Below are 15,042 nucleotides of genomic sequence, written 5' to 3' on the forward strand. Positions count from 1 at the left end.
TTCATTATCTCCCTAAAGCCCTTCCTCCAAACAAGGCCACCCCCTGAGGCTCCCTGTGGGCACCACCCTAAAGTGACCCCCCCCCCCGGACCCTGTCAATTCTTCAGGGTGATCAGCATCAGTGCGTGTTGTGCTTGTCCGGGTCGTGTTGATGTGTGCCTGTCATTAGTGTCGCCTCGTGATATAATATCAGGAATAAACCAGCTGTCACTAAAGGACATGAATAAGTAGGAAAACTGAATAAAGAATCAGAGTCCAGGTAACGACTTCCTCTAAGTGACAGGCATGGGGCCGGGTGTCGGTTCTCTGACTTCTCACCTTTTTTTTTGTTGTGCACATGCGCGGGGCCTTCCTCTTGTGTGTGATGCTCTGGGGACACCCATCCGTGCCGTGCTGCTGGCACTGTCCCGCTGCACATGGCGGCAAGTGATTCTTCCCTGTCCTCTGCTCGTTTCCAGGGGACGACACAATGACCGGCGATGGTGGAGAATACCTGAGGCCCGAGGACCTGAAGGAGCTGGGTGACGACTCGCTGCCCAGCAGCCAGTTCCTGGACGGCATGAGTTACCTGCGCTACAGTTTGGAGGGAGGACGCTCTGACAGGTACTCACAGACGCTTCCCCGCGGCCTCAGCCAGGAGGGGGTAGGCACGCTCTTAGGGGGCTCGTAGAAGAGCAGGCACCACGCTGACACGAGCACCCCCCCACTCCCACCCCCCAGCATTGGCCTGTTCTCTGCATTCAGCTCAAAGCGGGGAAACCGAGGCCTGGAGAGATTGCATAACCTATTAAATCAAATGCAGAGACACCCACCTTTAAACAGATACTTTTACTCCTTTGCCGCTTTCTCCTCTCGCCCGAGAGGAAGGACAGTGAGCCCGATCGGAGCTCTTAGGACATGCCCTGGCCCCTCAGTTTTAAGGTTAGAGCCATAGTTTCCGTGAATAAAGATAGCTATGTCGCAAAGAAGGACTAAAAAGAATACGCAGTCAGGGAGTGTCAGGACAGTCCCGCTGGACCCTGGGCCAAACCGGGCGGGGCTCGGGCTCATGGGCCTTGGGAGGGCAAGAGACCAGCTGTGAAGCTTTGGGTCAGTGTCAGTTTCTGGATATCCCTGACCAGCATGACTGGTGCCTGTTTTCCCGAGGTCAGCTGGGGAGGGACACGGTAACCCATCAAAAGCGGGCAGCTGAGTTAGGGTACACCATCTGGCCATCCACAGGGTGTGATGTCTGGTTACTGCTCTCCGGTTTCAGCTGTCCATCTGGGCACTTCTGAGCTGTGACCTAAGCATGTCTGGAGTCTAAGAAATCACGTCCCTACACAATAGTCCTTTCTTCATGGATCATTGGCAGGAACAAACTTTTTGGGGTTTTTTTTTCCTTCCGTACCAGGGCCCCCTGCCCTGTGTTTTCTGAAACGGTTCCATGAACGGGCCATTAGTGCCTTTGGGGACTGGCCTCATGGGACAGAGGTGATTAAGATGCAGTTGCTGAGTCCTAGCCCAGCGGGTTCACCAGGCCAGCGGTGCCAGTGGGCCTGGGGCCCCAGGCTCAGGTGAGATGCCAGGCTGTGACTGTGAGGACTGCGGTGGCCATGAGGAAGGCTGGGCAGGGCCATGAGACTTGATTAGATCCCGAGCCAGGGCTGCAGGCATGTGAGGGTCAGCACCTGGTACTGACCGAGCATGGGGGAGGGAAGGGATGTCTGCTTGTTGGGGGACCCCTCTAACAGCAGGAGAGGTGACCAGGTGTACAGAAGAGATGTCAGAGGCCTCAGCTGGGCAGTTCTGCCACCTGAGAACCCCCCCCCCCCCCCCGTGATAGGAACTGGTGTGAAGATTTGAACTCTGACCTCAGTAGTCACGGTCGTGCGGGACTTTGAACACTAGCCAGATCTGGTGATGGATTTCCAGGGTAGGTGGTGCAGAGGAAGGTTAGATGGCCTCCTAGGCTTTGGTGCCTCAGATAGAGGCTGTCCGTGGGGTCAGGATGCAGAGACCACTCAGGGGGATTGGGCTTATGTTCTTTGTATTGAGCCTTTGACACATACTCACAGATTTGGACCTCACAATCTGAGATTCTTAAAAGGCTTCAGATGTCAATAAAGTGCATAGTTGAGGGCTTTACACACACATTCCTCAGAGTCTGAGCCGCATGACCATCAGTGAAAAACCTTTCAATCTGGTGTGGTGGTGTCTTTTGTTAAGAAAAAGTGCTGGGTGTGGCCCCTTTTCCTTCTTTGAAAGCTCTTACGTTGAGAAAGAATTTAGAGCGATGCTTTCTGCAAAACAGGGCTTGCTGGTCTGACTGCTCTGCCTACACTGGACACTGGGCAGCGTGTCAGGACAGTGTCTGAGCCGAGACGTGAGCCAGTCTCTGGCTACCTGCTTGCTTTCCGAGAGCACCGGAGACGGGAGGGGGGTGTCTCCTTCTCCCACTGGAAACTCCAGTCACAACAGCAGCTCGTCTTCAGAGCATCTTGTTTTTTGTTTTTGTTTTTAATTTTGCTTCGACAACTCAGTATGTTACCTTTTTTTGGGGGGGGGGGGGTCACCATTTACCGTCTCCTTATTTATCTCTTTATTTGGTATGCATCCAATAATAGCACCATGCCCAGGTATGTGTCCTGTCGCCTGGAAACGGGAACTTCCTGACCCATCCACTTGTCCCCTGCTCGCCGCTCAGTGTGCGTGTTGTCCATGTGGGCTATGTCTGCGGGCTTGCTTCTGTTCTAGAATTATGGATTTGTTCTTCAATCAGAATTTTTATGTATCCAATTGAACAATGACTTGGCCTGGAAGGGATACATATATTACTAGAATAGAAACTAGGACAAGCGCAGGTGTGACTTCGCCCATCACAGTGCCCCCCACACCCCCACACCCCGCGTGGTCAGGAAATATTAGGGTGACTCCCTCGAACGGAATCTCCTTAGCCCTTGCGGTTGGGGGTGATAGGACAAGAACTGTGAGGGCGCAGAAGGATACAAGTAGGTACAATGTAACATGCCCGGAATAAAAAACACAGCCAGCTTCTGATTGGTTGGATCTTGTGCCCGTTTTATTTTATCAGTGCTTACAAACTTACAATGCTCTCCGAATGCAGTATAAAAAACCCTAAATGACCGCGAACCACAGATATCTCTCCCTGTGTTAGAGAAAACACACTTTTCAATGCTTACTTGGTCAGTATGGTTTGAGGGCTCCAGTTCTCCAACGTCTAGTCACTAGGACTACATTCTTCAGTGACATGATAAATTTTACAACAATCTAATATGTGTCTATAGAACAGTGTCCCCAAAGTGTCCACGTAAGACCAGAGCAAACACGCAGCACGTTGTAGCCAAACCACAAGTAAGAATTAACACTGGAGAGGCTGTGTGTTCCTGGAAACTTATCAACTGAATAGTCACGGCTTCTGACTGAGGGGGGAGAAAAAAGAACACTTGGTTACAAAACATTTTAAACTTGTTGTAACATTTTAAATCAAGTGGATCGTTTCTGGGCCAAAGATTCAAATTATTCCAGATTTTGGTGCTGGTCCTTCAGAGAGAATAATGCTCTATTGTTATAATGTTCTAACATTATTTCATTGAAGTAGGTTCTGTGACAAAATAGAAAAAAAAAGAGCAATTAGAGACTATGAACAGTGCTTAAATAAGTAATTAGCACTGTAAAGGCAATTGTGAGTTAGAATAAAATCACAAGATAGAGACCTGTGTCTACAGGGTTCCTGTGTGTCCACTCTCTCTCTAACTCCTCTGTCTACAGATCCTGGTATATTTCTGTCTCTACACTCAACTCTTTTTTTTGGTTGTAAGTTACCTCATCTCTTTCTTTCCTTTATTCTTTCTCTGTATTCCTTTCCTGTTGGGGCTTCTGAAAAGAAAAAAAATGCCGCCGCCTCTCACTCTGCCCTTCCTTGTTCAAAGTCAAGTGGGAGACTGACCCAGGAGTTAGGAGGCGTTGCTTGCAGAACGTGGCTTTACTGCGTTCTCAGCCCAGTGAGCCCTTGAACACCTCACTCCTGAAACAGACATCTGCCCAGGTAGGCGTGTCCCTCGGGGTGGCTGTCGAGACCTGGCTGCCTTCTTTCAAAGGTTGGTATTTACAGCGGCGCCAGCCACATACGTCACTAGGTTTGGTTGAGGTACCGTTCCTCACCATTCTGTTTGCTCCAGTCCCCTTTGAGACCTCGTTTCTGCTGCCCCAGGGCTGCATGCCGGAGTCATTTCTACCTGGTGACTGCATCTCTGCCTGCTGGTTATAAGCAGGCATGCTCACTTATATACGTGTAGCACCTTTAAATGTGTGAAGTCACAATGTGGGACTTTAAATGGGCGAAGTCACACTCTGGGTCTTGGCCTTTTAAAGCCATGGAGAGAGATTATGTGATGGGCACACCGGAGTCCCACCCCGGAGTTTCGGGACGGTGACCCTGCACTGTTGTCTCTCCCTGGGCCCCATTCTAACCAAAGTTTAGGGGAGTAGAATTTCAAAGCAAAACACATACAACAAATCTTAAGCATCTTTGTGATTTAAAATAGGAAAAAAAACTTTGTTCAGTCCTTAAAGTGAGACAAGATTTGCTGAGATTAAAGACCCTTCCCCCCACCCATCACAATTTAATCCCATCCTCAAATCTGAGGTCAGGCCAAGGTGACCCGCAGTGCCCTGGACCCTGTGTATGAATTGCACCTTTGAAATCCCATGCACAACTATAGAACCCGCCACATGGGGGCAACCTATGACTGCCAGGACAGAGCCTCCAGGGTGGCCACCGGGGCCTGTCGTCCAACCTGCTCTCCTGGGCTGTGTCTGGCCCCGCTGCCTTCTCGAGAGCCTGCGAAACGTGGAAGAGTGAACTCCCAACTTCCTTTAGATTTTGCTTTATTATAAACACAGAGATATGTAGATGTGAACACCCAGGGCCAGGCAGTCAGTGGCTGATGCATGTCACACCCCACAGTACTCGGGGTCCGTTTGGGGGCACAGAACCCAGGGCAGAAAAAGAGGGAGAAGGCCCTAAATACCACCACGAACCATCTGCCGCCTGATGATGTCTCCAAGAACTGCCGGGGGCCACACTGACACCTCGTAAAGGTGACAAGAGTGCGGTTTATCTCATAAAGAATATTTGCAGAATGCAGTAGTTTCTGCAGATAAATATTCACTAGCTTGACATTTAGTCCATAATTCTATGAGCCTCACCGGCAACACGCCTGCCCTGGGACGGCAGTGAGCCTGTGCATGTCTGTGAGTACTGTGAGAGCGTGCGTGTCCTCTGTGTTCCCTTGTGGGCTTTGGGCTGCTCGTTTAAATCTAGATCTTTGAAGTGTGGACGGACACGCACAAAATAAAGCTTATTGAACCTGTCACTCTGTCACTAGAGTGCACAAAATGGTTAGGGAGGAATGTAATGGCCACCCAGGCGAAGGCCGGGTCTGTCCCTTTGCATTTGAGCATCCACATGCAGAATGCGGATGTCTGGGTGTCCCAGGTTCACAAAGTGCAAAGCACCGACGGTCAAAGCCTGAAGCCCAGGTGAAGCCAGATCTCGTCTCTGCTCACCGTCCCCGGCCGTCCACTTGTGCTGGCAGACGTGTTTGGGTCTGGCTGGTGCTTAAAAATGCTTTCATGTGCCTGTGTCATCACCATGGCGACCAGCATGGGGGACGCTTTGTTCAGCACAGGACATGCCGTGGCAGCGGCACTGTCCTCTGACGTGGCCTCGCAGGGACGCCAGACACACAGGAGGGAGGGCCTGCTTCCTCAGGAAGCCTGCATGTGGCTGTGGTCTGTGTCCTTGCCTTCCAGGGTGTCCCTGGGGCTCCTGGTCTCAGTGACCATGCAGGACGGGCGTGGGCAGATGGAAGCAGGTCTCGTTCCCTTCTTCTCGCGGGGGGCTGCTCCCGACCTTGCTTAGCTGCCGGGAGGCCCACGTTGGCACAGATCTTGTGTGCTCTGCCCTGGGATCTTTTCCTGCATGAGTCTCTGGGACTGGAGGCTAGCGAAGGCCGGTTGCTGGCTTCAGACCTCTCTGGGAAGGACATGGATCAGATTAGGAGTGTCCAGTTCTAATTTCTGGACTCCCTGGGGGCCCCTGCCATTGAGTGGCAGAGCCAGTCAGAGAGTGTGTCTGTGCCGGGTGACCAGCGGCCCGGTGGCATGGCGGCTGTGCCCACCTCCCCCTCCCCCCGCCACCCCCGCGCCGTGGTCTGCCCCCTGGAAGGTGCCGGACGCTAACTGCACGCTTTCTCCCCTCTCCTGCCTGGCTCATCATGCCCTCCTCCCCACCCCTCTCCGCTGCTGGCACGTGACGTGGCCTCCGGCTCACCTGCCAGCCTCCGGTCCTTCAGTTCCGACAGGTCTCACACCCTGAGCCATGCCTCCTACCTGAGAGACAGCGCCATGATTGACGAGGCCGTGCTGATGCCCAGTCACAAGGTACGTGGCCGCCGCCTCCCCTCCCCCGACTCCTGTGCCGCTTGCAGACAGGACCCTGTGCTGGAGATGTCCAGAGAAAACCTTTTCATCTAAAAAAAAAAAACCCCAAACGAATCACCAGAATAAGAGATTGGAGAGTCTTTCTAACATGAAAAACATTCACTCGATTTTTTCCATGAGCAGAGTGTTTCTAAAGGAATAGAACACTTGTGTCTTTAGCTGTTCTGAATTCTTCTGTGGAGATTCTATTTGAAAGTCTATAAAATGTCTTTATGGGAGCAAAGAGTGCAAGAGAGGGTGCATTTAAGGTAAAAAAAAGTGAAAAGAGCAGGTCTCATGATATCTCTTAGTGTTTGGAATTGTTCTCTATAGGAAGGACAGTTTATTGGGGGAGTTTTCTGATATTTGGGATTATTATTATTATTTTTTTTAGCCGGAAACACTAACTACACGAACACTTCCTCTATTCAGAGGCTGGTGCACAGGGGATCTAATATCAAGGATTCACACGGGACTGTATTATAAAAGAGGCTTTAAGACCCTCGGTCTGATATTTTCAAGTGAAAGGCCTCCCGGGTGACCCCACCGCTCTGTGGCACCGTTCCTGAGAGCCGATGACATTTCACTCAGTGCAGAGGGAGGGGAGGATGTGCACTGAACCCGGTGTTCTCTCCGTCCAGGTCGCGGCTCTCGCCAAGGAGGCAGAGAGAAACTCTTCCCGCCTGAGCTGGGGCACGGAGAACCTGGACAATGTGGCCCTTTCTTCCAGCCCTATTCATTCAGGGTGAGTCCGTGGGTATCGTGTGTCCAGACCAAGGGGGGAAAGGGATGAAGTGTGAAAAGAACAGCTTTGTGCCCACTGTAGCTGGTGTCTAGCTTACAGGGGAAGTGACCTTTGTTTAAACTCGTAAAATCACGTGGCTTTATCCAACGCGGACCCTATCCGCAAAGAGCGGCCAGCAGACAGGGTCGGATTCGGCATTGAAAAGCTGACTGTTTTCAAACAACTTGGAGCAGGACTGCACCAAGCAGCTTGCGTACTAACTGGCCGATCCCAGAGGCCTCTGGACTCCTTGATGCTCTGTCTTTAAGAAGTCTTAAAAAAGAAGGGGGGCAAGGTGGTTTGCTTTCCAGAAAGCTTCTGTCTGCTAAGATGAACGACCAGTGAGGTAATGCCTTTCCTCACGTTTTAGTGCATTTAGCAGGATGTTTACAGAAGTCCGGATCACCCCACTATGTAGAGGAGTTCTTGTGCCAGAGGCAAAGGCGAGGGCCGCCCGTAGGGTTCTCAGTGAGCGTCTCAGGGTCAGCGGTCAGAGCACGCCTCGGGGAGGTGCTGCCGTTCCACAGCAACTCGTTACAGAGTGGGGCTCTGTGCTGGTGACTGAGCACGCTGAAAGATGGTCCTAAGGGATAAGAGTGACGTTCTGTGGAGCACTTACCCTGTAAAAGGGAGCTTTAAATTATAACACCCTTCACGATTCAGTTTTCCCTTACGGTTTAATAGTGTCAGTCGTGTAGTGATTACACAATTATATGTAAACTCTTCAAATATTTGTTCACTTAACCACTTTTTTTTAAAGCCCTACCCATATGTTGTCTATACACAATGCTTGGGTTTAAATTGTTATTTCAAATGCCATATCCATAATTCCCAGAACTGCATTGAATTGTGGATCCTTTCTCTCTCTCTCTCTCTCTCTCTCTCTCTCTCTCTTTGGTCTAAAATAGTCTCCTTTCAGGAAAGCATTCTGAGGTATTGCAGTTAAGAAATTTTAGACCTCTGACTCTAATCTTCTAAAGATTCATAGGATATAAAATCAGTTACATAGATACAGAAGAATAATCGCAATACTCTTTTCCTTGTTACAAAAAGTAAAAGCTAGTTCCTAACACAAGAATTATTCAAAGGGATTAAAAATCAAATCGAAATCAACCAAATTAAATCAACATTTACCTACATGTTTGAGGTATGAAATGAGGTCATTAAAATCTGACAGCTAGCTGTAAATTTTTCAGGAAGCGTGACATTGTGCGCTGCTGCTGAATTTCTAAGCAGCGCTGCAGAGGGGAATAGGTGGTGTCTGGAGGGTCGAGGGCTGTGAGTCAGAATCCACAACCAGGGTAGTTACTTCCATAGCCAGCCACCCGGCAAAAGACCGTTTGAGGTTCAGTGTGTTTAACCAGCCATAGCTGGGTTGACAAAGGAGTCAATGTCCACAGCATCCGGTGGTTAAAGATTAATCACCTGTTAAGATAAGGATCTTTAAAACCTTGGCCTCTAATACACCTGTTCTTCTGTGAACTTCACACGTGACCACTGACTAAATATTCTCAACTCGGGCTGCTCGTTAGAATCTCTCTCCCGGGAGCCTGAACATGCTGAGGCCTGCGCCTGGTCCGGCTCCCAGCAGTCTCTGTTGTTGCGGACGTAGCATCGGTGATTTCTATAAGTGCCGGGAGTCCAGATACATGTGTTCTGTAGAAACAGTTCCACGGGACTGGTGTGGCCTCACCAAGCTTTGGTTATCATGGAGGCCTAGATCATTAACCTGTCCCGAGGGCCTCACATGTGTTGCCTGAATTGTACGGGGCACTGAACCTTGTGCCAGGTGCTAGGGAAAATCGTTAAGCGACTAGCCTTCCCTTTGAGAAATGGACCGGTACATGCAGAAGACAGTCTGCGGAAGAGAGAAAGAATGGAATGCAGCCCTGGCCAGTTGGCTCAGTGGTTGAGTGTAGACCTGGCGTGTGGAAGTCCCAGGTTCGATTCCTGGCCAAGGCACACAGGAGAAGCGCCCATCTGCTTCTCCACCCCTCCCCCTCTCCTTCCTCTCTGTCTCTCTCTTCCCCTCCCGCAGCCAAGGCTCCATTGGAGCAAAGTTGGCCCGGGCACTGAGGATGGCTCCATGGCCTCTGCCTCAGGCACTAGAATGGCTCTGGTCGCAACAGAGCAACGCCCCACATGGGCGGAGCATCGCCCCCTGGTGGGCATGCCAGTGGATCCTGGTCGGGCGCATGCAGGAGTCTGTCTCTCTGCCTCTCTGCTTCTCACTTCAGAAAAATAAAATAAAATAATAATAAAAGAACATGATACCCTCTTTTGAGAAGACCCATCAGACCCCGATCCCGACCCTGACCCTCGGTCAATGACACGGGGCTCGTGATGTCCACAGTCAGAGTTTCAGTGCCCTTGTCTGGAAGATGAATGTGAGGTTAGGGATCCCATGAGGGGAAATTGAAGGATGACCTGCTTTTTAAATAGTTAACATTTTGTCTACAAAGACTAAGGACTCAACGGGTGGTAGTCAGTTGTGTACACACTCCCCACACACACGGTTCACATCATTCACATAGTCCAAACCCACCAAGCACCCATGCGTGCTCCGAGCCACCAGCGCGGTGCAGTTTATCACGGGATGTTGAGCTCACTGTTACTTTTATCAAGTGACCTCTCGTCTCGTCACGTTTCTGCTAGAGCATTTGTACAAATAAAACACACAGCCCGCGACTCTGACCAACAGAGATCCCACCGCACACTCGACCCTGATGGTCGTGGTGTTCGAAAGCCACCATCACCTTCATGTTCACAGACAACAGTGTTCATCATGTCACATCCCGTCACATTCGTTTCTTACCATTGTATCCAAAATGCACTAGCGAGACCCTCGGGCGGCCCAATAGATACAGCTACAGCCGCTGTCTGGCGAAAGAGGCCGACAGTGATGTTTCTGTTGCTGTTCTTTAGAGAGCGTGTTACTGATTTCATAATGGAGCCAACAGATATGATAGGCCATGCAGCCCGGTGATGACCGGACCGTGTCAACTTGGCCGAGACCGTGAATCCACAGCCCTCTTCTGTTTCAGATGCGCTCTCTGGGTTTGTAGCTGTGAGGCACAGTTCCCAGGAACAGTTCGTTCTGCGCTTTATTTCAAATATGATTCCAAAAGTCTTTGGTCGTATAGTCTTTTTTTCATGATAGCCATGTGCCAGCCACTCAATGTCAGTTCATCATGTTGCCTTGCAAGATATTGCAACAACTAGAAAGTCAATTAAAAAAGAAACAAAACCACTCTTTTTTATAAGAACACGTTGAAGACGATTTTGCTGTCAATCGAAAAACCAGAACAAAAGTAACATTTATTAGAAACATGTCACCATAGTTGCTCAAGGAGGGGACACTGGTATTTGACATTCAAGGAAGTCAGGGCTGTTTCTCATTGGACAACATTAATATTTAAGTGCCCGGAGCAGTTAATTTGATGGTTCGTGTGTTTCAAACACCCTAGTTTCTTTTTTTTTTTTTTTTAAGTTACAGGAAAGTAAATTCTTTTGGATGAAGAAAATTATTTTATAAGTAGCTACACAGCTCTTTTGTAAGGTTGGCTTTCTGGTCCCTTACACATGTCCCCTTTTGTACATCAGGCGAGAGTGAAGCAGAGGTTAGGGAGAGAGAGGCCTGGGGTGGGGGGTGTTGAAAAGAGACCCCTGAGGGGGCCAGCAGCCCCAGAGCAGGGCTGGAAGTCTTGAACAAGCACTCAGACTTTGCTTGGAGAGTTTCTGCTACCTGCCTGTAGGTAATTTCCCTCACCGACCCTGCTTGTCCTTGACGCTGGTCTGTAAACTGTGCCTTTTCCTTCTGCACTTCTGCCGTGGCCCCCAAAGGGCTTGGCCGTTGTTTAGAAAGCACTGAAAGTACAGATGAAAAGCTGTGGAGGTAAAACTCTGCCCATCCATCACAGATGACGTTACTTTCCTTTTAACGCCCCCCCCCCCCCATGACGTTTTGTGGCTCCCGGGGCACGTCTCCCTGTACAGCGCCCCCTGGCCATTGCTGAGCCTGGCAGGGGCACGGGGTGCCCACTGGTGTCCTGAGCCCCAGGGCCCCGAACGGGGGAGCCGCACGGAGCCCACCCCTGGCCCCTCTCCACGTTTGCACAGAGCGGGGTCTCACTAGTGTTTCTGTCTTTCCTCAGTGGAGACGGCCGTGGGGTGCGAATAATAGTGTCTTTTTACTCAGAAGGGACTTCTGACGCCTTCTTGGTATCTCACCGCCCACCCCTTCTCTGTGCTAAAGTATCTGTTCTATTGCAGCTGCACCTCTCCATGTCTCGATCGTGACAACAGCAGGTGACTGTGCATTATCCCCTCCATCTCCTCCCCGCCTCCCCCTCCCCCTCCCCCACCGCCCCTGGGTGCTTCAGTGCGCACGCACCTCCCAGACAGAGAGAGAGAGAGAGAGAGAGAGAGAGAGAGAGAGACCCTGCATCTCTGGGCTGAGCTCCCCTTGCTCTGCGGTGGACGGAAAGTGGCCTTTTTCTGTTCTGTGGCACATAACACTGGGATGGCGCCCACGCTGCGCGCAGACCCTCCAGGAAAGGCTGTCTTGGCCGTGGCTCCCACTTCTTGGCCTCTTTTGGGAGACAGGGTGCTCCATGCAGCTGAGATCACCCTTCCCAGCAGTGACGCCAAGTGGCTGCCCTGTTCTGAAGTTACGCTGAAGGCTGTGACTTTCAGTGTGACTCTCAGCATGACTTAGAGGGCTGCTTTAGAAATTGCATTCTCGGTGAGCCAGACGGAGGCTGAGAGTTTATAAGGAGTGCGTGTCCGTGCTCGTGCTGCTTCACATGCAGCTGTTTTTGATATTTTTTTGGAAATGATGCTGTAGAATAAGTCTAGTCCGCATTAAAAAATATATATCCTGGAGTAATTTCAATCAAGTTATTTTTTAAGGTTCTTATCAGACGACCGACGATAGTATTTTTGTCACACCGTCGTCCATCATGATATGACAGATTGTCCACAAATCAGACAATTTCCTCTTTCCAATTTCGAGAATGTTGATATCCATCCTTTTCGATTTTCTGAAACGCTGTCAGGTCTCTGCACGTGGAGATTGTGAGCGATAAACGGTGGTTTGGTGATTTTTTAATAAAGCTGAGCCACTGTTTTCAGAGACACTTCCCATCGGGATTTCAGCTTATGGGGGTCGGGGAATTCAGAAGGAGCTGGGGGGAGCACAGAGGAGGAGGAAGCCCATGACGTGGTCTCACTAACGGCCCTCTCGCAGGGTACGCGTGGACCCCTGAAGCACCCCGATGGCATTTTTCTTCCTGTTTTCCACCCCATAACTAACTGAATGCTGCCGTCTCCCCCCCCCACCCCCGCCCGCAGCCCCAGACGAATTTGACAGTAACACTGAGCCTTGGTAACTTTGGGGGTGGAAGGTGTGTCACCCTCAGCAAACCGGATTCCTCGTCTTCTGCCCTCTTCTGAAGCATGTGTCTGTTCAGCTAATCCAGTCGCCTCCGTGCAGGCGCGGCGTCTGCATTAATAACGGCAGGTTGCCTTTGCTTTTGTTCTTTTTAAATTGTGATAACACCGTATCTCACAATTTAGAAAAATCTTGGTAAGAATCTCTAATTTGCATGGCTGCTGAATTCCATGTACAGGAGAGTATGCCATTCAATCCGAGTGTGTCACGCGATATATGTATATACACATATACGTGTGTGTGTGTATATATATATATATATATTTTTTTTTTTTTTTCTGTCTGTAGTCTCAAGTCAGACTTGAGTGCAGCCTGTGTCCATTTTTTCTGCAAAACTGCCCATTGACTGGGCAACCAGAGAGCAAATGGGAGAGCTCTTCGTGGAGTTGTAACAGCTTACCCTCCAAGTGGGCGTTCCTGCTGGGCCCCTGACAGAGGACACGGCACTGGGTGTCCTAACCCGACTGATGTAGACGTGAACGCCGGAAGCCACTCTGGCGTTTGAGGGAAGTCTCAGTCGAGGGGCGAAAAAACTGACACTTCTGGACAGGGAGTGAGTGGTCAGAGGTCACAGCAGTTCTTCGAGTCAGAGTCAGATCAGCGTGGGCTCGGAGAGGGACCCCGGGGAGGACGTGGTGCTTTGGCGGCACTGCCCTGTGCCCGGTGATCGTGGTGTTTCATATTTTACTTACACACTGAAGTTCATAAACCGACAGAGAGAAGCCCCATCACCCTAGGAAACAGTGTTAGCGCAGGTCCAGTTCACTGTAGGCATGCGTTCAATGTCAGCGTCTCCGTGTACTTTTCTCAGGTTGCTGTAAGGGCACTGTCACTTTTAAGACATTTAAAGTAGATATAAACCTATGTGGGTATAGGGACGGGACGGTGAGGGACGGCCCGGCATTCGCTGCATTCTGCACGGGACCCGGTCCTTGCCCTGCCTTCAGAGCAGACACAACCTCCCTGGTGTGCGGACGGGGCCGAAATCCCAGACATGACCTCTCCCAGTCCGGATCCCCCACATGATGAGAACACCTTACTTACTGAGTCAGCCCCGGAAATCATCCCTTACCCACAGCCCACGCCTGGCAGCCTCCCCTTTGTCCCTGTGGGACAGGGACAGAAACAGTCTCTTCCCATCTGAACAAATGTCCACTCGTGCTACCGCCAGCCCGAGCAGGGACCCCTTTGGATAGCCTGACATTTCCTAATGAAAATGCTCAAAACGCCCGCCTGACTTGATGTCGTGAACTATTGGGACGAAGTGACGGACTGGCGTTGTTGACTTTTACCAAAAAGACTTTTCGTCACCACCTAGTTAGAGCTTGAGTCACGATTTCCCTTATTCCCTCTGTTTTTGAAGAAAAGGCTGTTTTTAGTTTACAGTGGTGCCCACTCAGCTTTTTTATCTGCTGTTCATGTGGCAGCTACATCATTAGAGTCTGATTTTTCCTCCTATGAGCAGAAATACATGAGTGTAGTCATTTGAATGAGTTCTGCCTGGATTGCTTGTCCAGAGACCAACAGATTAAATCTTCTGCTTGACCACCTTCTCTTTTTGTTGGGCACAGAGATGGACAGTGTCTCCCCACTTGCTCCTCCCCCCCTCCTCTCATTCACACGGGGGACCCCCCGGGGCCGTGCCTGGGGACACAGGGTTGCTGCCACCATGGCCTTTATATGGCTCCTTGCCAGTTTCCAGGAAAGTAAGTGGTGTGTCGTGTCAGCGAAACCCTTGTGGCTCAAGGGGGCCACTGCCTCGTCATCACTGTGTCCTCCGTTCCTGGCTGGGTGACCGGCCCTTAGTAGGAGGGGACAAACTGCAGGAAAGGGGCTCGGGGCTGGAACCCTTCCAGCTGGAGGAGACAAGAACAAGAGAGGATTTCACAGGGAGCAGTTGATGACGTAGAGTCAGAGAAAGGCATCCAACGTACTAAGCGTTCCAGCCAGGAACGTGGCCTTCCCTCACTGGTTAGGGAACCCCGCTGTAAGGGGTGCTCTGCGCGGCCCCATGGCGGACCCATGTGGAGGCGGTGAGCGAGCCCCAATGACCGGATACAGGCTTAGACACACACACCAGGCTCAGACAGCATCAGGCACCTGGACCACCACAGTGATTCCTTAGGGTCTGAGCCCCTGGCTGTTCACCAGTGTGGACAGGGATCAAAAGAGAAACAAAATTTAGAGAAAGGCAGACAGATTGGCAATGAGTTTGCAACAGCACTGGTTCATTCTTAAGTAGCTTTTCTCTAGTTTTAGCAAAAATCACCATAAATACAGTCAGCTAAGAAAAATCAAGTCACCACAAGGGTTCAAATAG

The 15,042-nt window shown here is 50.6% G+C and overlaps 1 protein-coding gene across 49 annotated transcripts in view; it reads left to right on the plus strand.

Moving 5' to 3' along the window:
• ANK2 (ankyrin 2) overlaps nt 1–15,042 on the plus strand; it is a 380,102-nt gene that overhangs the window by 315,721 nt on the left and 49,339 nt on the right. For 23 of the 49 annotated variants that reach the window (XM_066383813.1, XM_066383817.1, XM_066383818.1 and 20 more), the window contains 4 exons: nt 459–603; nt 6,345–6,447; nt 7,128–7,231; nt 11,543–11,578. In XM_066383813.1, coding sequence (XP_066239910.1) covers nt 459–603; nt 6,345–6,447; nt 7,128–7,231; nt 11,543–11,578 — 388 coding nt within the window. The remainder of the gene's footprint in view (nt 1–458; nt 604–6,344; nt 6,448–7,127; nt 7,232–11,542; nt 11,579–15,042) is intronic. The other 26 variants (XM_066383826.1, XM_066383831.1, XM_066383867.1 and 23 more) reach the window with 3 other exon arrangements.

This window comes from Saccopteryx leptura, chromosome 1 (assembly GCF_036850995.1).
Source record: "Saccopteryx leptura isolate mSacLep1 chromosome 1, mSacLep1_pri_phased_curated, whole genome shotgun sequence".
Classification (NCBI taxonomy): Eukaryota; Metazoa; Chordata; class Mammalia; order Chiroptera; family Emballonuridae; genus Saccopteryx; species Saccopteryx leptura.